This window comes from Colias philodice, chromosome 6 (genome assembly GCF_061535455.1).
Source record: "Colias philodice isolate Cphi_HAF_F1 chromosome 6, ilColPhil1 Martin Lab GWU primary, whole genome shotgun sequence".
Classification (NCBI taxonomy): domain Eukaryota; kingdom Metazoa; phylum Arthropoda; class Insecta; order Lepidoptera; family Pieridae; genus Colias; species Colias philodice.
Window position 1 is genome coordinate 10,000,001 of NC_143091.1, and position 27,198 is coordinate 10,027,198.

The 27,198-nt window shown below is 32.1% G+C and overlaps 2 protein-coding genes across 4 annotated transcripts in view; both read right to left on the bottom strand.

The window, feature by feature from the left end:
* kcc (solute carrier family 12 member kcc) overlaps positions 1 to 27,198 on the bottom strand; it is a 279,798-nt gene that overhangs the window by 227,313 nt on the left and 25,287 nt on the right. The window lies entirely within an intron of this gene.
* On the bottom strand, positions 24,924 to 26,532 carry LOC149488006 (uncharacterized). Its single transcript, XM_089695793.1, has 3 exons — positions 26,527 to 26,532; positions 25,325 to 25,543; positions 24,924 to 25,072 (listed from the first exon to the last, which is right to left on the bottom strand). Exons 1-3 carry the CDS (start codon positions 26,530 to 26,532, stop codon positions 24,980 to 24,982), a joined length of 318 nt encoding a protein of 105 aa, XP_089551919.1. The 3' UTR covers positions 24,924 to 24,979.

Genomic DNA, 27,198 nt, shown 5'->3' on the forward strand with positions numbered 1-27,198 from the left:
TATTGACATAAATCAAATAATAAGCTTTACGATAATAATCGAAACAAAATACTTGTATCATTTTGATTAATTTAAACGAAAATTTTCAACATTTACGGGCTCCTGATAAACAACGCTATTTATTATAATATGTGTAGGTATTAATAATACGATGTTTGTCTGTCAAATAGTAATTGTAGCTGTTGCATGTGCAATTTCATAAGACAAGAGATCATATATAAAATATAGAGAAACAGTGGAGCATAATGAAATTTTGGAGAGGTACTAGTCTAGATGTCTCTGTGTAGACTTCAATGTGTATCATCACAAATTTTCATTTCTGTTACTGACAAATGCCGCTAAAGACTGATTTTAATTAGTATACTCTTAAATTTCTAATTAAGAAGCTTTAACAGATTTAATCCACGAGAAGTTAAAAAATATAAACTTAATTGGAATAAATATATGTTCATTAAAATAAAATGTAATGTACCTACTTGTATCTTAATATCCTGAAGTTACTAAATTCATTGATTGCTACGATGGCTACTCACATACAACTTATCGAAAAGTGTAAAAGCATGCATGCATGACGATTTGTTTTCTATACATTATTATCTTGTTCTAGACTTATTATACAAAGACCCAATACAAAATTAAGTACCAATTTTCTTAGTTGTTATATAAAATTTATTTCGAAATTATGTAACTTTAGTAGTACATAGATAAAAACATATGTATTGTTACTATTTGCTTACAAGCCTACTCGAGCCTACTGTGTATTTGCAAACGGTTAAACCACGTAGTTAACACACACGTATGACGTAGATAAATTCGTATTTGCAAATAATCAACATTTACCGTCGATATAATTTGAAATGAAAATATTGATACAACATTCTTGATATGATTTCCAATCATGAAATATGATGTAACGTAAAATAATTTATTATTATGTGAATTCGTTATTAATTTAAAAAAGTAATTAACAGCCCAAATATTAATTAAGAACAACCCTCCAGCTAAAGTATTCATACATATTACGTGTAAATATTATAGGGTAAAAAGGCGTGAAGTATTCTAAGAAATAAATCAATAGTAATTATTATTAAAAGCTTCGAAGCTTATCGGTTCTGTAAAACGACACGTCTCCAGCGAGATTAAATCAGATTGAGCTAAGGAGAAGCTCGACTTATTCTATCTACATTGAATTGTACAAAATAAATATTTGTTTTATATCTTTCTTCTATCTTTTATCTTTTATTATAATATCAGAACCAGGAGCGTGCTTTAAGGATGGGGATTAATTTCTATAAAAGCCGGAGGTTTGAGAAAACATCGTGAGGAATCGATATATTTTCTAAGAACCTAAAAAGTTCGAAACCATGTGAAGGCTACGAGCTCATAATATTGTGTTACTAGCTTTCCGCCCGCGGATTAAAGCGAAGCCCGCGTTTTTAAAGAAAACCCCGCACAGTTCCCGTTCCCGTGGGATTTCCGGGATAAAACCTATCCTTTGTGTTAATCCAAGTTACCCTGTATATGTGTGCTAAATTTCATTGTAATCGGTTCAGTGTATTTGCGTGCAAGAGTTGCAAACATACACATACACATCCATCCTCACTAACTTTCTCATTTATAATATTAGTAGGAAGTAGGATAGGATAGGATAACGATGATCATAATATCAGAAGTTCTTTATTAATTAATATTTTGTACATGAGTATGAAACCTATATACTTTCTACAAAATAATTCATGGTACAAAAGTTAGACAGGGTTTTAATTAAAGCCATATTTACATATTTCCCAACATATCGAAGTAAGGCAAAAACTTAAATTGCTTTACTGTTAAAATTTTCGAAACACTTTGATAAATTTCCTCATTAGACGAATTTTATTCAGGCATACCTGTTCGAAGCAAGTCGTAGCAAGAATTTGCAAGTATGTTAATTCCTCCAGGGGCTTAGCTATAAATCTACCACGTGTCGTCTGCCGTTACAAGATGTGTATGATAAACTGGGATTTATTATGTCGAAGCTATGTTTTCTATCTTGAGAGAAAGTTTACTTGATTGCTATCGATTGAATTATTTGATGATGAAATTTAAATATTTTAAAACGTTTCTCAAATAATTGAAAGGTTAAAAAGTTCTCTCATCTATGAAACAAGATGTATTTATCATTTTATATTTTTATATGTTAATTTTCGGTATAATACGCTTTCACACCAGAAACATTCTCTATAATCAGTTTTTTTTACGAGCGATTATACCTATACGAATACCTTCGAAAAACACATGTATCGCTTCGCTTGTCTAAAGGAAAAGGAATTGAGAATATCTTGGAATTGTGCCCTACAAATAATGAGAAAAGGGATTCAATTCCCCAACTATTTGCAGTCACAGATTTTTAAATTAACCGCTCTTAATATTTCCCTCATGACCATAACTAACCAGACCACATAGTTCACTTCATAAATATCAAACTATCGTAGCTTCAAATTCCAAAATCAGGTCACTAGAATACGGACTGAAGCCTGGCAATTCGATGACATTTCCGTCCTACTGCAACTCAATCTGTCTCACAAACATTTATTAAGCTCTTGTTTGATCAATTGATTGATTGCACAAGTTTTGTTATTAAATGTCGGGAAAATTAAATAGTGGTTTGGTTCTTTGTGAACGCTGTGACGATGAAACTTGAAACTGAAATGCTTGATACCATTTCGTTGGAACTGTTGTTTTTGATCGCGAAAAAGCGGTGTGCGGATTCAATGGTCAACTTTGTATTCGTTGTAAATTGTAGATCGTCTTTTCGTGTCTATATATTACAAAAAACAGGTACATATTTTTTTAACACACTCCGACTTTTCCTTACGACGACTACTTTTTGGAAACTGCTTTCCCAATCAGTGGCACCTAGTCATTTTTCGTAAGAGCGTCATCTTCCCTAAGAGCTATGAAAATAAGTGTACATGAATGGAATATAAATGTTTAAATTTTATTTACAAATTTGGGCTTAAGATTGCCTTGATTGATGAGATTGATTGAAGCCTTGTGAGTGTTTTCATTTATGGATCTAATAACATATTATTATAATATTTCGAAACGCTTTAATTTAAACATTTCATATATGTTATCATTTAAAGTTCTAAGGCAAATTAAACTTCATATAAACGGATGGCTTTATGTTTAATGTACAGCATTTCAACCATACTTATTATTTAGACTTATCCAATTATCTCTGTAGAGGGTAAATACCCTAATTATCTGTCAGCATCGTTCGTCTGAAGCTTGTCAGTTAATTAATTAATATTATGGAACACATTACCTTTATACGAAGCCAGTTAACACATTATGAATGTTAGAAACAATTATATTTTACAAGTATAACCTTGTACCTTCAACACACGCTTATTGCACTTAGGTATTGCTTATTATAAAGGTTATTAAATATTGTAAATTTGTTTGTAAAATGCAAAATGTTATACAGGCAAGATGCGGAGGATAAGAAAAGTTAGTATTATAAGATGTTTACCTACCTTACTATACATATAAACCGTCTAATTAAGTCAATGTGTAAAGAGTAGAGTAGAGCAGTAAAAGCTACCTAAAGATGTTTCCACCGGTCTCTATTTATCGTTAATTCTAAATGTATGTATAGCGATTCTGTTATTTTTAATATTATTTAATACTAGCGGTCCGCCCCGGCTTCGCCCGTGGTACATGTTTACGTTTTCTCTACAAAAGAACCATCCTCGTACTTCAAGGAATGTAATAAAAAAAGAATCATCGAAATCGGTTCAGCCGTTTTCGAGTTATGCGCTTACCAACACATTTTGCGATTCATTTTTATATATAAGAGGTCTTTATCATTTAATTGACCTTCATAATTATCGTTTTCTTTCAATAAGTGACTGATTATGACCATCTGGCGTTTAATAATTTCGCAAAAAAATTAATAAATAAACGTAATACCATTTCTATTTTATATCAACGTCAATGTTAGTATTAAATAATGCTAACTTATACTCATTGACTTTAGCAATGAAAACAATAAGCATTTCAAAAAACCTATGCCTAGTTTATGTTAGTATTATTAATTATAAGTCAACCCACCCTTTATTTAATTGTGATCTGAACATCAGCATTTACATTTATTACCATTCCCTCAGTGCGCGAACCTCCCAAAAGTTTATTCTCTAGTATCTAAATCTTCATTCGGTCAATATCCACTAATTGTTATAAATGTATTGGTGGTTCATTGCTGTCCATTCATTGAATCTCTTACACAATATTGACCGCTTGGGAAACATTCGACTGTTAATTTGGACTCAATTTCTTATTTAAATAGTTTATCATTAGAAATTAATTTCATGGTAGTGACAAGTTTTACGCATTGGTTTAACGTTTGAATTTATTAGATAAATTTATAGGACATTTATTCCATCATCATCATCATCATCGAAACATTTTTATCAATTTTAGATTCAGATGATTTTCATAAATTTATGTCTCTATCTAAGGGTGCTTTTCCACCAATAATGTGCGAGGATATGCAGCGAGGAATGTGTTTGTAAAGAACCAAGCTTCACTTAGTTTGAAGTTTGAAGCGATACAATTGGTTATTTATAAATACATTCCTCGCTACACCTTCTCGCACATTACTGGTGGAAAAGCAACCTTAACATGAGATATTTGTCTCATCACTACAGCCAAGTACCAATATACACTTCTCAAATTATAAAGAACTACATTAATATGTGATCTCCTTATCAAGAAGTAAAACCCCCACAGGTGGGTCGCATTTTCCAGCGAGTTGACATCAATTTTTCAGTTGTCTTTGAGAAGACAAAGGCGCTGTCGACGTTTTGTTAGGCCACACTTATACCGTACCAGTTTCCTGGTAGTTGCGTCTTCGTTTATAAAGACTCTTAATATAACAATGGAAGAATATGAAATGCAAAGCAGCGGATCCACTTCGTATATGAATAGATTATACGGAAATTTCAGCGTTTTTCACGACTAAAGAGATAATTTTTAATAGAAAGTATGAAAGTAAGCAATAATTACATTATGTATGCCAATTAGAGTTTTATATGTTTTATCTGCTCAGTATTAGGTAAAATGTTTATAAGCTTCTGTTTATGTGGTAAATAATCAATCAAATATCGCGCCAAAGTAAAGAAATTAACATTTGTTATGCGTATCTCTTATTACAAAGTGAGAAACCTGTAATAGTATTGTTACTTTATCACCATTCAAATGTTTACTTTTCATATATTCTACCTCCACAATCTAAAAAAAAACAAAAAGAATAGCTGTCTTCATTCAATCAACGTCACATTACGTGAGTGAGAATGAACTCACTCAACTCAGCCTAATGTAAGAGAGTATACGAATATAAAGAAGAAATACTTACTTATTCATATGTATTAGGATGTAATTCGATCCAATTGATATTCCGCCCAGCCTCGCCGTTTTCCACACAATTGTCTTACAGTATCAAATGAGGTTTGCCTGATATTAATGCCTTCATTTATATTGAATTGGAGACATTTTTTACCAAGTGTTTACGGTGGAAAGCGCTTTTAGCAAAATATAATTGATTTTTTAAAGACGATTTGTTATAAGGGTAAAGATTTCATTTTTCAGTATTTAATATTTTTCATATAGAAAGAATAACTTGGAAGTATTACATTATATAAAAAAATGCTCCTTCTCAGAATATCAAATATCAAATTAACTGCATTTCTTATTAATTTATTATATAAATATAACCGTATAATTATCTATTGTCACGAATTTAATAGACATTCACAACACAGTGAACACAATTTAGGATAAAGACGCAATTTAATTTAATCCGACTATTACAAACGGGGATATTGTTAGTGAAATGCGCCATTTTGATTTGGTACTTGAGGATATTATTTCAACTGAACGAATGATACTATTTAATCTTCAACAGTATTGATATCTTACTAGAACAACTAGAATGCATCTGGTAAAATATGTATACCTGGTGCATTCAATAAGTACCTAGCCTCATCGCCAGAGGGCGATATTATTTCAAAATAGGTTTACCACAGTGTAGCTCATTCTTTTTTAATTATTATTTTTTATTTTCATTCCAATCCCTTCATTTGTTTTAATTTGACAACCTATGGAAGCGAACGTGTCGATCGGTTTTACAAAAATGGAAAAAGAGCAATATCGTTCGGTGATTCGATTCCTATTTTTGGACGGGAAAGAGCGCATCGAAATCATACACCGCTTGGATGCTGTGTACGGTGACTCTTCTCCATCGATAGCCACCGTCAAGAATTGGTTCAACGAGTTTGCACGTGACCGTACGTCGGTTTTTGATGAACCACGTCCAGGTGCACCAAAAACAGCTGCTACGGAGGAAATCATTAAAAAAATCCATGATCTCGTATTGACAGATCGCCGATTGAAGGTTCGGGAGCTAGCTGAGGCAGTAGGCATTTCAGAAAGAACAGTGCATCATATTCTTCACGAGGAACTCAGCATGAGAAAGCTGTCGGCGCGATGGGTGCCGCATTTACTCACACCGGAAAACAAGCGCAACCGTGAGTCCACATCGGAGACGTGTTTGGCGCTGTTTAAGCGGGATCCAGGGGAGTTTTTGCGTCGTTTTGTGACCGTCGATGAAAGCTGGATTCACTGGTATACACCAGAGACCAAGAAGCAATCAAAACAATGTATCCAGACCGGGGAACGTGCCCCAAAGAAGGCGAAAACTGTAAAATCGGCCGGAAAAGTTATGGCCACCGTTTTCTGGGATTCACAAGGAGTGATCTTCATCGATTACCTCAAGAAGGGTAAACCAATTACAGGGCTTTACTATGCCGATTCGACGCCGAATTAAAGAAAAAACGACCCCATCTGGCTAAGAAAAAGGTGCTGTTTCACCACGACAACGCACCGGTTCACACGTCTGCCGTTGCCATGGCCAAATTGAACGAATTACGCTACGAATAGCTGCCTCATCCACCGTATTCTCCAGATTTGGCCCCTTGTGACTTCTTTTTGTTTCCTAACCTGAAAAAATCACTCATTTGATCCATACCGGGAATAGGTATGGATCAAATGCCGCCACGGAGGCCTATTTTGTAGAGTTTGAGAAAACCTATTTTTCGGACGGGTTAAAAAAGTTGGAACATCGCTGGGCTAAGTGTATCAACCTAAAAGGAGACTATGTTGAAAAATAAATTGCCACTTTTCCAAAATTTTCGTATACTTTTTGTAGGCTAAGTATTTATTGAATCGCCCTCTACCTATAACACGTAAGAAAATGTAAGTATTTGCTATATTTAAAATGACTGTCATGATGGAAGGAAGTATTTTCCTGAACTTTTTTAAAATAATTGACATTTGGGAACGTATTGCTGTAATAAAATTTGTTCTAGTAAATTAAATATATTAAAGCATACAAAATCACACTCAAGTCTGTGCATGTATGTAATATGTGTATGTGTGTGCAATACGCATACAATGCTCAAACAATATTCGAAAAGCGCTGTATTTCATACAAAAGTATTGATGATAATATCTCGTACTTACTTTATAATGAAATATCATTGTATGTAAATATTTATTTTTAAAACTGTATAACTTAAAATCAAGTAGGACTGGTATTTTGTTAATAAATTGACATGCAAAGGTTCAAGTTAACGTAAATGTTTTAAAATTAATTAACTGCAGTTAAATATAATTATATAAATTAATTAACGTTCTGCGCTGAACAAATACTTATGTCCATACAAACTCATTACTTCAAAAATTGAAAGAGTAGAAGACTATTTTACACAATAATTACAACTACTTCTTTTATACAATAAAACTCGCTAAATATTACTTTAGCATAGAACTTATGTAGACTTGTAATAATAACATGAAACCATATATATAACATACTAGCTTTCCGCCCGCGGCTTTGCCCGCGTTCCCGTAGGATTTCCGGGATAAAACCTATTCTATGTCCTTTATCGGGTATCAAAATATCTCTATACCAAATTTCATGCAAATTGGTTCAGTAGTTAAGGCGTGATTGAGTAACAGACAGACAGACAGAGTTACTTTCGCATTTATAATATTAGTATGGATAATCCAAGCTCTTTGGAAACCTAAACATTTTCGGATCAATCAGCACGACTCATGTTCAAATGTTCAATGAAAATTTGAATATACCTACGTTAATCGATGCAAGCTGGCTGAAGTCGGCTAATTAAATTCCGCTATTAATTTAACATGCGAACTGCAATATTACACGTAATTGTACAGTTCAGTTGTAATTTTTGATATTTAATCGTTCAATGATGGTTGCTTGTATAATTTCCTTTCTACAAGTACTGTAAATTTTAATCTCAACTAATATTTTATGTTGTTTTATCTACGTATACAGAGACAACTCCTATTTGTATTGAATATTATAAGCTACGAGTATATATTACTATATACCGTACTAGCTTTCCGCCCTCGGCTTCGCCCGCTTTGTCTAAAAAAACCTAATAAATAATGTAACTATATATAAATACTAAAACCTTCCTCGAGAACCACTCTATGTATTTAAAAAAACCGCATCAAAATCAGTTGCGTAGTTTTAAAGATTTAAGCATACATAGGGACATAGGGACCGAGAAAGCGACTTTGTTTTATACTATGTAGTGACTATGCACAAATTGCACATCCGTTAACTTTTTTAGGTGGGTAGTTTATTGATTTTAACTTATTTTGAAACCGTTAAAAGATACTAAAAAATAAAACACATTATCTGAGTCTGTTATCCATTCAAATACATGGTGTAAACGACATCGCATTACGCTGACTTGGCAATGTTGCCAAGTATATTGTAGTCCCAGATACACTGCATTCTTGTACCAAACATGTACTAGATACAAATGATTTATATGCCCTAATGAACAAAACCATACTCCACGTAAAGGAATTCATTTTATAATAGACTACAGCTAGCGTACTGCGTAGCAACTAAACATTTTCATAATATGGCTGGCTGATGCAAACAAATTGATGATCGACGGTGCTCTAAAAGTAATTGCATAGCGTGGCGGTAAATTTGCAAATGTATAGTTATCTATATGAGTTACATTATATTTAAATGGTTTTTAAACATATTATATGATGTCAATGATTAAAGACGTGAAATGGGTAAAGGAAACCGGTGTGGTAAAAATGAAGAGTAAGAGCGGATAAAGCAAACGTTCATGCGTATCAAAAAGTTGTCACGTGTGAATATGATAACTAAGAAGATTCGTACGTAGTATTGATATAAAATTAAAAATTTTCCTCAAAAAAAATTTTAATCATGTAAAACGACTTTTTTATAAAGATCCTGTTCTACGAACGCGAGGTAGGCTATCTGATAAACACTATTTCAAAGCTACCATACTCGGAAGGAAACATATCCAGCGAAGTCCGTAATTCGCATGACAACAAATTCTTAATTAATTGTAAGCCGGAGCTATACCATAAATACAAATCCGAGTATCGTCTGTATTGTATAATTTGCCGCGGCTTGAAGCCCCACAAGCTAAGTGTTCGTGATAACGTTATCACGTGTTGATATAATCGATAGATACTCGTTAGTCAGCTTTAGTGGCTTCCAGAATGTTTAATTGCGGTACTCTTCTAATGAGGAACGTAATGAGGAACTGTAGCTAATTATTTAGCAAATTAGCGAAATACTATTGTCAAGGAGCTTGCAAGGAGCTAGCACCCTAGTAAGTAAGTCAGTAAGTAGTAGTAAGTAAGTAGTAAGTGTTTAGACATTCATCTACATGACTGTAAAAAATACTTTTCACTTCAAAAAGCTATTAAAAACAAAATGGATAGGTAGTGCATCCTGTAATTAAATTCTAAGCTTTTGTGACTAGAACCCAATTATAGTGTCATGTTACATTCACTATAATGAATTTTTTTGTTTTAATCCATGTTCTTTTGTTTTTGTTCCATGAAACAAACAGTACCGAGTTAAGACCTACAGTCTTATTATTTTCCTATCGCCATATCAGATGTAATTGGATTTTTATTCTTTAAATTATATTTGTGCCGTTAAATTTAGTAATAAATTAAATATAAAAATGAAGTTTTATTTTTTTAAGCTATTGCATAGCTTCTATCGCGGGCCTTGAGCGCGGGGACCGAATCCAGAAATTCCGTAACGAAAAACCTCACGCTCCCCACTCCGACGGGCGCGGAGGTGTGGCTTGAAGGCACGCTATGCTTTACCGCGAGTCCCCGAGTGCCACACGTCTTTTTTTTTATTTTGTAAGCTTACATAGCCTAAGCTAATACTTAATAATACTTTTTCATATTAAAATTCATATTTGCCAAATATATGTTTCATAGCGAAGCATCCTGTAAAGTGTCAGTAAAGAGAATCACAGGTGAAAGTCGTTAAAATGAACAGGCTGAATTTCGACTACAGAGAGTACGAGAATCGGTTGAACACAATGAAACTTGAAAATTAGAAGAGACATTCACAAACTTTACCTAATTGTCAGTGGTTTCAGCCTCGAGCATATTGTGTGTATGTATCTTTTCACATCCGAATAACACTAAACTTTCACTAAACTCCACGTGAAACCAAAACTAGGACGGCACTGCATCTCATTATTTAAGTCTGAAGCCGAGAGTCAATTAACTGGGCAGTGCACGTTAACATTTAATAAATTGAACGAGTTAAACTACACCCTGTAACACTATACAACACATTCGTGAGTTAAAAGATAACTACTACCGATTACATGAAAGTAATATTCAACAAGTTTTTGAACAAAATCTTTCGTAGAATTTGTGACTTTATTTTTCACTTTAGTACAAAGTGGTAGGACTTTCTTCTATAATATAATAGCTTTCCGCCCGTGACTTTGTGTTTTTAAAAACTTAACAGATACCACTACTTAAATCTTCCGCGAGAGTTTAGCAGGTTTTTTAAAAGGTAGAGTAACGACTCTACCATTTAAAAAAACCCGCTAACAAAACAAAAATAGGGACAGACAGACAGCGGGAAGCGGCTTAGTTTTATACTATTTAGTGTTAAGACTAGCTGAAATCGCATTGACATTCGTTGCATTGACGAGAAAAATAGTACTGCAAAAATTAAATTTCGTTAGATGCTCTACTCTCGTTACACATACAATTTTATGGCATGTTATCTTATTCAATCAACCACATGCATCCAACACATATCTACAGCATACAGCAGTTTGCTTTTAACGTAGTTTTTAAAGTTTATTTTCAAGCTTACCTTTGATCGATCGAACTTCATCCAGAGAGCTTAATTTTATAAACTTTTTATATTGCTGAAGAACCTTCAATGCTCGATGCAGATAAGATTTCAATCTGTTTATACATGTTTACTATCTATGTTATACAACTTTAATCTATATTGCAGAACATTTTAATCGATTGATCGACGCCTGTAGTATTTATACAGGTATTGTGTTTATAATTATAGTGTGCAACTTATATTTCGAGTATGTATAACGCTGCTTCTAAATAGAAACTTGTATAGATATTATTTTTTATTTTTTAATGTTTAATTTTAATAATAACATTCTAATTGAATTTGAAATATAACAAGTATTTGTTTACTGCATAATTTATGTATAGATGCACTGAAATAGGCAAAATTAATTAATTTTGCCCTGAAATCAATTGGGCCCTGAAGTTTCTTTGTCCAACTATGCCGTCACGTTTTGTTTTTCAGGTTTCATGTGTGAAAATGTAGACCGTTTAGGTAATCTAAGTTACCTATATGACTATAATTTCTAATGTCTGAACAGATTTCTATGTATAAGTAATAATATTCTGTTATAATCTCAATTCTAAAGATAACAAAGGCTAGCTCAAATTGCAGCAGTGTAACAGACACTGTTTTGTTTACATAGTTGCAACTGCATAGATAATTAAATTACTTACATTCCAATCATAATATTATATCTCTGAATCATAATCAAAATGTTTCAAATATTCTCAAAAGAGACAAATAAACAATTCAATAGATGTCATTACGTTTTTTTAAATACCTTACCTACTCCTAAACGAGGCACTTTACAATTAAAACTAGTGAATACAATCTGATAACTGGAGGGCAAGTCCCAAATATTGTAAGATAATTTTTAATAATTAGGTAATACGGATTATGCCTTCGTGGTGTTAAACAAACAAAAAGACGTGTGGCACTTGGGGACTGCCGCGGTAAAGCTATTGCATAGCGTGCCTTCAAGCCACGACTCCACGCCCGTCGGAGTGGGGAGCGTGAGGTATTTCGTTACTGAATTTCTGGATTCGGTCCCCGCGCTCAAGGCCCGCGATAGAAGCTATGCAATAGCTTAAAAAAATCATCTACGGGAAATTCTACAAAATATTTACGTGTTATTTCTGTATTTAAAATACAGACTATAAAATATAGTAAAACCACAAAGCCTAAGTTATAATATAAACTAGCGGTTACTTCTTAACTTCTTTACCCCGACCTACAAGTCTTCGATCGAATTACCCCTGACCTTTATATGCGGTAATGGCACTGATTGTTACGTTTAAATAACTTTATTGAAAGGGTTAAATAAATGGTTGAAATGTTTTCATAACCGCAGGATGATGGGTTCATATTTAACAAGCTTTCAAAATGTTTCAGACAATTTTGTTTAAAAATGAATCCCTGTTTCTCGAGACGGTAACATTTGAATTCTGGATAGATTTCGCTAATCCGTTTTTATTTGCTTTTTTGTCATTGTCAAGATATTTTTTATAGAGTATATTAAATTAATTGCACTGGTTAATAGAAAATAAAACTTAACGAATATTATATTATACAGAGTTTGCGTGTTTGACAGTTCGCGCGAAGATAGGACAAATGCCTCAAGACAAATGGCATGTATACTCTAGAAAACCAAATAAAAATATGAATTAATTAATTTAATTTAATTCTGTTTTAATTGAATTAAGTTTGGGTGATCATAGCAATTCACAACAGCTGAAATTCGTATATCCGTATATCCGTCTGTTTGTGGATGTTATTTTACGTTTCCGGGATGATTACATTTTCTTTTTAGTACAAGAAATTCAAAGCATTCATTCACCTTTTGATTGAACTTCAAAGAATATTAAAAATAAATATTAGCCTAATTGGTCGCTTTGTTTCTGAGGAATCTAATTGTGGATGTGTAATGTGTATTTTCGAAACATAAGGAAATAGGAAACAATTTGGATCAAAAGTCACAACCGAATATTTTAGCTGTAATAATGCATCTATCTTATCGCAAAGGAGATGAAGTACAAATCAATAGTTTTTTATTTTATGAGAGAGGAGGCAACAGAGCAGACGCGACGCCTGATGGTAAGCGATCAGCGTCGCCCATATGCACTCACAACGCCGGGGACATTGTGTGTGTGTTGTCGGCGTTTTAGTTAATCTACTATAATGAATATGGTATCAAATATAAATAAAAAAATTTGGAAAATCCAAAAGTGCACGCCTCATAATTTTTTTTTAATTAATATTTATTAATTATTATTTTTGTTTATTTAATAACAATTAAACCACATCGAATCAGACCCTGAAAAATGAAAGGGTTCTATTCCTGAGCATACTCAAGCGTAAGAGAAAAAAAAAGACTCGATTAGTAAAGTATTTCGGTCGCTATCGTGTTAACAAGAAAAAGGATCCGCACATACAGACACACGGACGTCCAAGACAGAACTTTTTTAAACTGTTTTTTAACTAGTTTAAATAACAAAAATGACATCAAAAATATCATGAACGTTAAAAATAGTGTTTTTTCTTAATATGCGTGTGTATGTATTATCTTACAAGTGCAATGTATGATACATAAAGACATTTTAAGTTTGAAAAATCAGATGTTTTGCGCGAAGTGACAGTAGTACCCACCTCAACGCTTCGCTTATGAGGCGTGCAAAAGTTCCAAATACATAGTAAAGACGTCGATATCAAATCAAGAAAATCTTTTATCCTTGCGAGAAGCCGGACAAGCAGGTGTAAACCTCTTGGCGCCGTAAAGAGTCTTTGTCATGGTTTATACTTTAATTCAATAGATTTCAAACTGTTCGTGCCATACAAAGATTTAAGGCAGATAATTAACGCGTAATCCAAAGACAATGTTATGGCTTCACGAATATAGGTCAGCTGTATTTGGTTCACAATGTTTTGTTTCGTTTCGACACTTTTATTTCTAAACGCGTCGTGGAGTTCCATTCGAAGTTTCGCGAATGTCGTGTTCATTTTATGTGAAAATTGTTTGATATTTTTTTCCTCAAAATGTAATTTATAAAGGGCCTATTGTTGTCGATGTTTATGATGGTAAATTTGTACCCAACCTCATTTAATGTTAAATTTGTATTAACTTTAAAATTAAATAAGAATAAGGTCGTTTTATCTGTATCAGTGACAAAGATAAAACGAAAATCTTTATAAACTTGAAGTATAAAAATTAAAAATATACTTAACACTGAATATTGAAATATTAATGCAAACCAAATTAATAAAAATTTCAGCAGATTTTTATCCGTCCCCTTCCCCATAACCTAGTCATAATTTTGTAGGCCACACATAAATCTGCTTAATTTATTAAAATAATATTACATTTTATCTCTACATCACAGTTTTAACTTTAAATTATTCTGAAAATATAACGACAAAATCATCATTCAAGAATATTGTATGAACCAAGTTACAAGGATTATGAATATGCATATTCATATTAAAAAGCCTTGAAAATGTTGAGCGTATAGCCTAACCAGGTTTACTAGGGAATTTAATGTGTATCAAACCGACATAGCTTCATATAAACTCTGTAACTGTTCTTTCTCATTTCTAAGCTGTATATTTGAAGAATAATATATTATACGTGCATGTTTCTTATTTATTTATTAAATGTATCATCAATGTTTAAACTAATTATTTCAACCAATTTGCAAAATATTATCTAAATCTAAAATCTAAATATAAATACTCTTAGGTGTTATAATAAATATAAAATATGCAAAGCTTACAATATTAGCATGAAAGTTAGGGTCATACTATACGAGCGGTTTTCCCGCCGCGGGAATGTATATATATAGTATGACCCTTAGGACCAAGGAGGCCCCTTCATTGCGTACGCATTTAACTTGACAAAGCTTAAAGCCATAATCATTAAAATGTAACGATCCATGGCAAGTCACAAGTGTGGATATTGAACATCTGGTGGAATTGGCAGAGGTCCAACCGTCAACAGGTGGGCCCAATGTACGTGGAATTAGGCCCAGTATCGGCTTGGAAGATTGCGAAGTTTTCCCGCACCCTCGTCTAGCAGCGCGTTGGTACATAGTGGCGTATTAGACTGCAAGAATCTGACATAACCCACGGCTCCTGAAGAAGGAGCCGTGGGTATCTTAGGGAAGATTTCCCCACCTGAAAAAAGGCCAAGTATCGACAATTTTGCTCCAAGAGATATGGTCGGAATGGATTCTTTCAAATGTTACAGTGAAATCAGGGACAATTCTAAGTTTGTAAATAAAATATTAGTAAATAATTTATTTGAAAAATATTGCATCTAAAAGTGTAGTTAAATAAATAAAAGATTGAATTTCAGTGCAGTTGTATAACTTCCGCGCTTTATATTTCATTCTCTAGGTCTAGGAATAAGATCTTTTTACTAACCCGTCTATTGTCTTCGGTATTAAATAGTGTTAAAAGGAACAAATGTGTTAAAAATTCAATTGAGCATTTATGTAGGTGTAGGTATATTTAAATTTAAGCGTAGAGAAAATATATATGTAGCGTAGATTTAAATAATTTACCTTTGTTCATCTCTTAATTAGTGGCACCCGGGGAAAGAATCCATAAGTTCTGTAATAATATTTTTGAATAAAACTTTTTAAAAGATCGTTCTGAAAGGTTCATTCTGTACCTACTAAAGAAAATACTGAGAAAACACGAAAGATTTCCAGGATTCTGTATCAACAGTTAGATAAGTACAGTATTTTTTTAGGATAAATACAGTACATATTTCTATTATGTTTATTTTCTAGAAATATCTTTGAAAATCGATAGGAATGAAATTGCGCGGTCGCTGGCCAAGTGCCAATAACTTGACTTTATTTGTAAACTGTAACCTGTAAGCTCGCCCCCGCGTCGTAAATTTAACTGAGGTTTCCTAATACCAGAAAGTAAACAATAATATGATTAAAATTAATAATATATAAATATATTTTTTTCGTACATGTTATGAGCATTACCTATTCAAGATCTTTATTTTGGCCAAATCTATTTATCAGTTTAACTTAACTTACCAATAACTAGATATTGAATAAACTGAATTTATTACAAACACAAAATATATCTAAATCAGTACCTAATATTATTCAGCATTTCATTTGTTTTTATAAGGATCGCGGAAAGTATTCCGATATTAAATAGGTAGATATTCAGATCCGGCCACGAAGAAGCCGCTCTCATTTTTGCTCTACCAAATCGACATTGGGTGCAAAAATTCGACATTTGGTTTATTTTTTTTACGTACGTATCGAAGGAAAGAAACTAGTCTAAAAACCGAAACCTTTTACATATAGCCTATATGTAGGTAGGTACATAGACTCACCATATTTAGCATTTTTTTTATTTTTCAGTTCTATCAATTTCGCACAACCTTTCTAAGGTATTGTAATCTACGAAATAAACAACGATTTCTATACGATTTACAATGTGTTATTATTACTTGTTGAAACTGCATTTCGAATACAAAACAAACCACTTCACTTCACTACCACTTATGTTTGTAGTTCAAATGAGTGCATTAATATAATTTATTATCTACCTGATGTTGATGACTCGAAACATTGGGTTTTATATTGTACCTACTTATTACACACAATAATATAATATGTGTTATTATGTTAATTTAATTAAATTTAAGGATGTGCTTTTCATAAATCTTATAATAATGCGATTTTAATCACATTTGTCTATCTAAATCATGTACGTAATTAGCAACTTAAATCGTTATGTTATTATGGCATGTATTTAAATTTAAATTATTTTTGAACTGTTTAATTATTTAAGAAGTTATATCAACAATAAAATAGATATACAATCAAAGCAATGATCTATTGCATTATTTATATCAATAAACGACAAGTCAACGCCCAGTAATTTTTGAACAATATGTCGCACATAATATTTAAACAGCTGTACATAACCAATCGAACATAATTAGTACACATTAATGTATAACTTCCTACGTAATCCAGTCACATGACTGCAACTGGTTGTAGATTATAAATTATATTATATTATAAGCCGAGTCACATGATAAAATCATTAAATTACATAAATTGTATGAGACGCTGACCAACAGAACTTTAAGGCATGTTTATGAAAACCCATGTTTTCGAAATTTCTCACGTGCACTTATAAGGGATAACACCAAAAAGGAATCTTCGTCTTTAAATCTCTTGCACAACTAAACTTTATGCAATATCATCTTTAAAATTTGTAAAATATTTTATTTACTGTATTAAAACGATGTGCATACAAGCGCCCGCGCCGTAATGTAAATTGCAGAATATGATTTTGTATGTACATACATAATATCTGAATATATTTGTTGATCTTTAGAGAAATTTGTAGAACAGTTTTAAACGGAACTTTTTTGACGTGACAACGTCTTATAATTCGATAGAGCCGGCTGCACGCACGAAAAAACATGACACATGCGGCGTTACCTCGCTCTGAGGCGTTCCATGTAAGGCTTGAAGTGCAAGCGAGAGCGCGGAACGAGCGACAAAGAAGCACAATCGGGCGTTGTCACGTTCAACTATCGTCAGTCAGTAAACCTACTTTACAGACAACCAATTTTTACCAATTTTTTTTACGTCACTTTGTGTAACAGAAGTTTATCTTTTTGTAGTGAGATCGAAATGGTTTAATGTTAATTTGAAAAGTATTAAATAATATATCAAAATTATAACTCAACTATGGATTACCAGATCGAATAGTAGTAAGTATTCAATATAAGACATATCAAATCGTAGACACACATATTCCATTTACTCATAATAATATATTTTTAGGAAACTTTAAAGAACACTAATACACCAGAAATAGTAAAACTTTAAACGTGACTTGTCAATACTAAATAAAACATAAAAACAGATACCTACTCTGTAAAGTTATTATAATATGTATGAGATAAAGATGGGTTTCGTTTAGTTTCAGAGATAACATCTCGAACATTATAACTTTTTGAATATAAAAAGTTATCTTATTTACTGCTATATGGGACAGACCAAATACCTAATACTTAAAAGACATCTATTTAGCAATAGCTATTTTGGTTTTAACTTAAACATATTGTTTGAAATCGAGTTCTTACAAGATAATTTAAAAAATGTACTACTTATACCTATGACTTTTGTCTTAGAGACAAAAGGTACACATCATAATAATTGAAATGAAGGTAAACCCAAAATTTTGATCATTTATAGACTATGTATATGTGGAGCTGGATAGAGATACCATCGAATATTTTAACCATTATAAAACTATTAAACTTGGTTTTAAACTATCCTTCCCTGACCCGTCATTTTAGCCTCTCCAAACATTTTCATAAACTTTTTTACTAGTGTAAAGTTTCATTGGTCTTTGGCACCTGCGTATGCAATAATAAAAACAGATGGTCACAAACGAAAGTGAATGAAATCGGATAGTTCATGACCTCATGGCTCATACATAACTAACCCTTGCGATAACGTATCTATCATGTGACTTTAAGTACTACTAAAAGTGTACGCTATGAATATGCTTATAAATAATAAAAATAATACGTATATGAGATAAAACGTTCTCTATAGTGTTAATAAGTAGAATAGATAGTATTATAAAAAAAGTAGCGGTTTTTAATAATTAATTTTAAAATAATTGTTACAAGAGAGAGCCCTATTTCATTAATTGAGAAGTTAAGGAGCACGTCGACCATAATATTTGTGATAGTTTATAGTGGTAATTCGCATTCAAAAAATAAAAATATATATGTAGTTACGGTACATTTACATCAAACGAGCGAATGCTCATTCTGACCATACTATGTAAAATTCCTTTAGTGTAAACAGGCGAAGAGCATTATTTTTGGTTCTTAGTGCGTTCGAATAGATTCTATGAAATGTTCTCATACTGAACAATTCTGAATATGAGTTTTCGTTTACACTAGAAGATCACTAAGAAATGTTCTTGCACTAGCTCTAGCCAGATGTAAATGCACCCTTACGCAAAGTGACAAGCAATGGCCGCATGCCTCAGTGAACTATTCCTTTCTTTATTTCAAAGGTATGTAAGATAATATAGCAGCAACACAAAAGATCACACACAACTACACTTTCAAAAAGCCTAGATAACTAAAAGAATAAGATACAAGAATAAGGAACCGCGTCACTAAAGCTTAATTACATTAGTTTGTTAGTTTGTAATGATCATACATATTCAAAAGGTGACCCATGTATCGTAAACTGGAAATTAATACACAGGAGAAGAAATTCATTTGAATAAAAGATTATTCTAATAAATGGTAGGTACTTTGGTTCAAGTTAATGGTTGCACCTAATTAATCAACCGAGCACAAATACGTAATTTGCACCACCTACCTATTTTCCTAATTTTTCCTGTGTGCATGTACCTTAATATATTATGTCGATATTATTTGCTACCTACGTTGATTTTCGTATTGCACTAGTATTGCATTAAAATTAAAAGAAATAAGTTCATCGTTTTAAGTTCTTAAGTCATTTTTAAGAATCATTGTTCTCACTAAAGATTTCTATATTAAGCTATAAAGTGTATAATAAAAGTAAATAATCTATCTAGGTATAAGGGCATTGTGGTTTTATCCAACGTTTATCAAAATATCAATTTTCGATGTCTATTTTGCGGTAAATTCAATTTAATATGACGCTGTTTACCTATTCTATGTTGTTAAAAGCTTTTCTGATTAATTATAATAATGTTAAAACAAAGTGCTTGCCGCTATGCTAGGCCATGTTACATGTCTATGTTTATTTTGTAAGAATAAGTCATTAGAAATTTCAGTAATTAATTAGGTATTATTATTTGACACAATCTAGTTCTATCAAGCTTTTATTATTATTTCTGCAATGATAACAAAAAATATATGTTTTAATTACTTGCATTTTCAAACGGATCGATATTTCTATAGATACCTCGTTTATTTTAAAATATATGGAGATGATAATAATATAAAGGCAGACAGTATTTATTTAGGGTGTCTGATAAAAACTCGTTTTTCTTGAAACATATTGTAGGTCATGTTGTACCGTATCAGCTTGCTTTATAAATTTGACGACACGGCGGTCAAAGGGCTTCCTTACCCGGATTTTACTATATTTGTCTCTCGTTCACACCATTTTGGAATTCCCCTTACATGACAAGGACACAGCATTGTTAGCCAACCCTCGTAAGAGCCAGTTTTATCGCATTCAACAGGCGACAATATTCGTTCTGTTACAAGTAATCTGTGTTTTGACCATGAAATAAATTGAGGGCTCATTGGACAAAGCAATGTGAAATATGAATATTCATGAAACTAAGGAATGAGCATATTTGGTTTTCTTGTTGGTATGTGAAATACTTTTAGTGTGAAATGAACAGAATAAACTATTGATGTTTTGAAAAATTGTGTTAAAATCAATAAGCAAGCAGACAGATAATAAATAAAATAAATAAATAAAATAATAAAGCTTTATTTGATCCATAAGATACAGTTATAGTTTCAATTACAATTTAAGTACAATATTAGAACAGTTTATATACTAATCAAGTTAATATAATTTAATAAAGTTAAATTAAGTACTAGGTAGGTTTCTATATGGACCCCGTACGGGTAAAAGCCGACACAGACAGATAATATGCTGTGATAAATATTGCTAAAAATAATTAACTCTTATAACGTGTATAATATTTTTATTTTTCTAGGTATTTTAGTCTAGTAAGTATCTAGGTATAATATGACTTTCACGTTGATATATAGATAAAAGATTCAAGATTCAAAGGCTTAATAAAAAACGTTCACAACTTTTTATTTATAATACTTAACTGATATGTACGTGGATTATTGGATACTAATCTTATCGTAATTCATAGATTTATGCAACACGCACAGTCGTTAATTCATTTCTCAACTGTAAATATTATTTTAAGTTTAAAAAAGCCTTGACATCTGCCAATTTATCAAACTGAGAATCAAAAAAAGCAAAATGTCATTACCACAGGTCATTACATATCGGAAATTAAAAATTCAAGCATTTTTCACGAGATAATCCATTTTATGATTATTCTTTATGCGCGACAAACGCAACCAAATTAAATTTCCGTCGCAGTTAGCTTTGACGTATAAATGGAGAGCTGTTATAAATATTTTTACTATATTCAGAACTTTCATGTTAGTTTTTACCCTTACAATATTATATAAAAAACATTTATTAGAACGATTTGTGATTTATTTGACTAAAGGAAATGTAATTTGATTTGTAAGCAATCTATAAATTGAAAAGTGCATGAAGTAAAGCGTATACCTGAAAACTTTATAATTAGTATAAATAAAACCTATTCAAACAAAGATTCTAGTTCGAATGAGAAATTAATGTACAAGGTATCTAACTCTTATTAATAGAAAAAGCATCGATTCATCGACTCAGGAAGTTTATGCGAACAGAGACAGACACTAGGTATCTGTAGTAAAAATATTTACAAAGACAAAAAAAACATACAAATGAAATATGTTTACAAATACTTTAACTCAAATTAACGATTGATCCAAGTAACTTTACCATTATTAAATGCGACATAAAAACCACAAATATAATTAATCGATTGTAATAAAAATTCATACTAAATACACGTGCACAACACACGTGTCTAAAGGAAGACCACAAGGGAGAATGTCCGATATATTAATAGCACATCAATAGCCATTCAGTACACTATTATATTATCTGTGGCCATACTCAATAATACCAAAATGACCTTGGTTAAGAACGCGTGGTGTAAATCATAGAGAATGGATATAAAATACAAAACAAAGATCGCTGTCAATACTTCATGGTTTCATTACCCATGTGTGCGTAAATGCACACACAGACAGCCATTCAGTTCCACTTACGACCATTTAAAAGACATGCTGGTTCACGATTATATGGTGGCATTTTTATTGATTTTATATAGCGTGAAGTTGGGAGCTGGTAAGTAACAATTCTCTGTAAATAACACTCACTACACTCTGTCCATTATATTATTTGCTTTTTGACAGCTTCATGCCTATGAAGGATTGTATTGTCTATGTTAAAATGTCATACAAATAATTATTGTACTTCATGGACAGGCCCTGCTCACTTAGTGATGTCTACACAGAATTATTCAATGATGGGTCGATAATAATCGATAGAAATACTCTGTAAAATGTATCCGATACAGAAAAACTCTTCTATTATGTTATATAATTTAAACATAAAGATAACCAAATTGTAAGATAGAAACCAATAAATAATAAAATATTAGTTTAGTTTAGTTTTAACATAAAATGCATAGATATGTGGTCTTATTATTACATATCTTATTAGTATGTTTACGTTGTAATTATTATTTACGTACCTGATTCGATTTATGATAATATTTTGAATTTATAATTGAAATGGTATCACAATCGATAATCTTTTGTACATCGACACTTCTGGTATCACCCTTCGAACTGTCAAAAAGCAATTCTTATATTGGACAGACTATAAATACGGGACAGCGATCTGTTCTTTCTTATCAAATTGAAGATTTTGTTATCGTTGTTCAAATGAGACAATGTGCATTTGAAAATTAATTCATTCTTTCTGAAACTCAACTTCGAGAGCTTGCATAACGATACCAGAATCATCCCACTTAAAATGTCGCGAGTGTAAAAATCTCAGCAAATATCACACGTTCCCGTCTCACCAAGACGTTAATTATAATATTTAAAAACATGTTTCCTTAGTGGCACATTTCCTTTGCTTTTGACGTGTCGAAGTTTCCGTGTCAGCGCATAATTTTAATTCGCTCGTTGCATTCGACTCAATCCTGCCAATAGCGCTGTGAGCTACAGCAAAAACGAAATTAAAATGTACTCAGTTAACGGTGCATTTAGACCAAACGAACATACAGCGAGAGCTAGAGCAAGAGCATTCTTTCGTGATCTTATAGTGTAAACGAAAACTCGTATTCAGTGTCATTCAGTAGTAGAATATTGCATAGAATATTTTCCAACGCACTAAGAACAACGAAAGAATGCTCTACGCATACACTAAAAGAATTTGACATAGTGGGGTTAGAATGAGCATTCGCTCGCTTGATCTAAATGCACCGTGAAAAATGCTTTCATGGAGTATACTCTCCCTTGAGGCGGCCGCTTGTCGATCTTTATTAAATAGAAACTGCTTGGCTAGCACTATAATTTTCTGTACTAAATTTGCTAGTGTTACAGAATGTTTTACGTTAATGGGGATACATTAAATTCAATTAAACATTAATTTAATTCTTCTAAAATTTTAATTATTTACAACTATAGTAATTAAGTAATATTATTGTTACAATATGAATTATTCTTGTTGATCCTGAATAACAAAGATAGTTTGGCTCTATATCTCCAATTTACTGTTTCATAGAGGTAGTTGGATGTCAACTTGTGAATACTGCTTCCAGGTAACCTTAGTAATTTGCAGCCTGCGAGTAATCCTATTTAATATAAAGTTCAAGAGTTTAGGTATGGGTAATGGGACTCAAATTTCATTTTAATTAAAAGTTATCTTTCGTCACTTGTTTATTTTGACAGTTAACATAATCGAGACTTAAATTAATTGACGTTTTTTAACTTATTAATAAATGAATCTTATCTTTTGATTGAGTTTTTATGACCAAATGCTAAAAGTATGTAGATAAAAAAATAAAAGACAATTTTATATTATAGCTCTACATAATTATTAATTATTATTATGTGAAAATAACACGATAAAAATTCTTACACTATTTATTTTTTAATGAACCATTCAATTAACAAAAATAATTTAACCAGCGAGCTACATCAAGTCAAAACTTTCGCCAAGATGACTTTCATTAGGGGAGATGGGCCCAAAGGGGGCACCTTACGGGAAAATTAAAAAAAATGAAGTTTGAAAAGAAGTTAATCCATTTATTTTTTTGCCAAAAGTTTCATTAATAGATACTTTTGAATGCTAAGTGGTTAAATTTGTCAAAAGTTAAAGTATATAATAATTATTAACAGATTACTAAAAGCCTACGATTACCCGCTTTGCCCGAAGGGGAGGCCTAAAGCGGGCTTTCGTTTAGGGCAAAACGGGCAGTAGTTGGGTAAAGCGGGCAGGCCTGGATTTAAACAGTAGATTTCAAAATATACAGCCACAAATAATATATACAATAATAAATAGAGTAAAAGACACAAAAATATTTTATAAGTTATGTATTTCAAACAGTCATACAATTATTTTTAAATGAATATATGAAACAAAGGAACTTCTTAGGAGCTTTAAACTTTTAGGTACAATATTTCCAGATATATCTGAAATAATATTTAAAAAAATAACGCCCTGTTTACAGTCTATCATTATTTAGTCTCTAATAAGCGATACAATTATTTCATATATATTTTTTTTTATAAATCCTAAAATAATGTAATAGGTAGGTAGGTATACAAGTTTCAAAAATTCTTGTTTAGACAGCCCGTAAAATAAAGAGTCCATGTGGAATGTACGTATTCCAAAAGCTCCATTTCTTGTTCCGTAGAAAAGACAGTAGGTAAGTAGTAAACCTACCAAGCTTTACATTACACGAACCCAATTCAAGATGTCTGCAATGTCGTTCTTGGAATCCCATATTTAGTTGTTACTTTTTTGACAGGTTTTCCTAACTCTTGCGTTTTGCTTGCTGCATAGTTGAGCGTTGCCATGAGGCTTGTGAAGTTTTACGCTTATATTTACGCCGGTTATAAGCGGTCATCTGAAAGGAAAAAGCAAATTAACAAAATAATGTAACATTTTAGCGGACGGGGCAAAGCGGGCGCGTGCCCGCTTTACCCTGCCCGCTTTGCCTTTTTCGACATTTGAAAGGTTCAGACGAAATTCTACCTCAAAATTTTTAGACACGTGGATTTTTATGGAACCAAAATATGGCCAGATAGCCACTTAATAACTAACAAATTTTGGTTAAAGGATTGTAAACACCAAAATAAAAAGAACACATATTACATACCTTGCAATATTTTTCAAAAATCGTCGAAAAACATTTATTTGTTGCAGCTTGTAAATGCGTGCTCGCAAGCGAATCCAACGACTGCCGCGAGGTGGGAGGGGTGTGGGGATCGTGCTCACGAGTCGCGCGCGCGCCATTATTTAAAATTCCGATACTATACTGAGTGCCCTCTTTAGGCTCTGTGCCCACTTTAGGCCCCTTTCCCCTAATTATTATTAGCTAATTTTTTCGGAACGGAATAATAAGACTTCATATATAAAAATAATTCTTCTCAAAATATTCTGAGAATAGAAAAAAATGGTATTATTTTTTCATTTTGGATAAAATCGAAAGACAGTTTCAATTTATTCTATTTATCTTTTGGTACACCAGCAGAGGTATAACTATTTTTAACACTTATTTATTTTAGTGTAAGCTTCATACTTTATTATAAACCTTCATAGTTTAAGTCAACTTAATTTAAATTGTACCGTAAAATATATAGGTACCAGATTTTGTTTTCCATAGCCAGAAAAGAACGGATTTTCACAAAGTTTCACAAAGTGTTGTGACAATGTACACATGAACATTTACACGCAGGTAATACGATTTACATGTACAAAGGGAACGTAACTGAAATCAGGTTTTATCCGGATAACATGGAATTGTTCGAGCTGTCATGACGTAGAAATCGTAAAAGCATTTACGATCCCCGGCGAGCCAATACCGCCGTGGAGGGTTTAATTTACCCAATAAACTGTATAAATAGCCGTGATTGCTGGAGATGGGTTTATTTCCTTTTTTTTTCATATATTTATAGAGCAAACGTTGAATGGAGCGGGTGAAGTAAAACTTAGTTGATAGAACTGATGATTCATTTATTTGGACTAAGGTTTGCTTAAACATATCATTTGCTATTTTTGCATAGCCAAATACAATAAACATACAATATAAATACTTTGGGATAATCGTTAAGAAGTTTCACTTCTGACACGTGTGCTCGGCACACACGCTCTTTTTTCTACGAGTGGATACGTTTGTAATTTGTATATATTGAAGGGACCGGTCCCTTCAATGTACGAACAATAAATTATCAAACGATAACAAATAAACATAACATAATATTACCCTTAATGTAAAGATAGATAGAGCCTTTATGGCTTTTTAACTTTCATAAATGCATCTAAGCTCACCTTCATATAAAATTTATTCAAACATAATACCTGCATGTTACCTGATATAAATTAATTAAATTTATTGTCTGTGGGCAGAAAATTACCCGCAAAGGCTGCGGTTATGAATAAATAAAATTAATATTCATATAAACGGCTTATTACCTACAACGGTGCTTATACATTAGCCTTTGTATTCTTTACATGTATCTTAACTATGTGCGAACAATTTTTACTAACCAGGCATATTTCGTGTGTATTAGGTAGGTACTAAATACTATCTTAATAGGATAATACAGAAAGTGTTCTGAAATAAAAAAAGATTGTTTGCCGAGCACACGTGGCATAAGTGAAACTTCTTTGGCAAGATTCAAAGATACCAATATTTCAGTCATCTTACTCCATGACGTGACGGTATTGCCATGACGCGATCTTGAAATTTTACTGTCAATGCGCCTAAAAAAGTTTCACTTCAACAGCATTTATATGGAGAATAACCGTGAATTATACTTGAGTACATATGTATATGTATATGCCTTATTTAGCTTAGAGCTATAATAACGTGTTTATTTATTGAAAATGTTATTAAGCAATTATCGGACAACAACATCCTTTCAGCTCCACTCATGGTTAAACCTAATTTCCTCCAGAGGCTTTTAGCTATTCCAAGGTTTTCATAAACACGTTCAGTTTTTTAAGAAAATAAAAGTTAAAGAGGGCTGC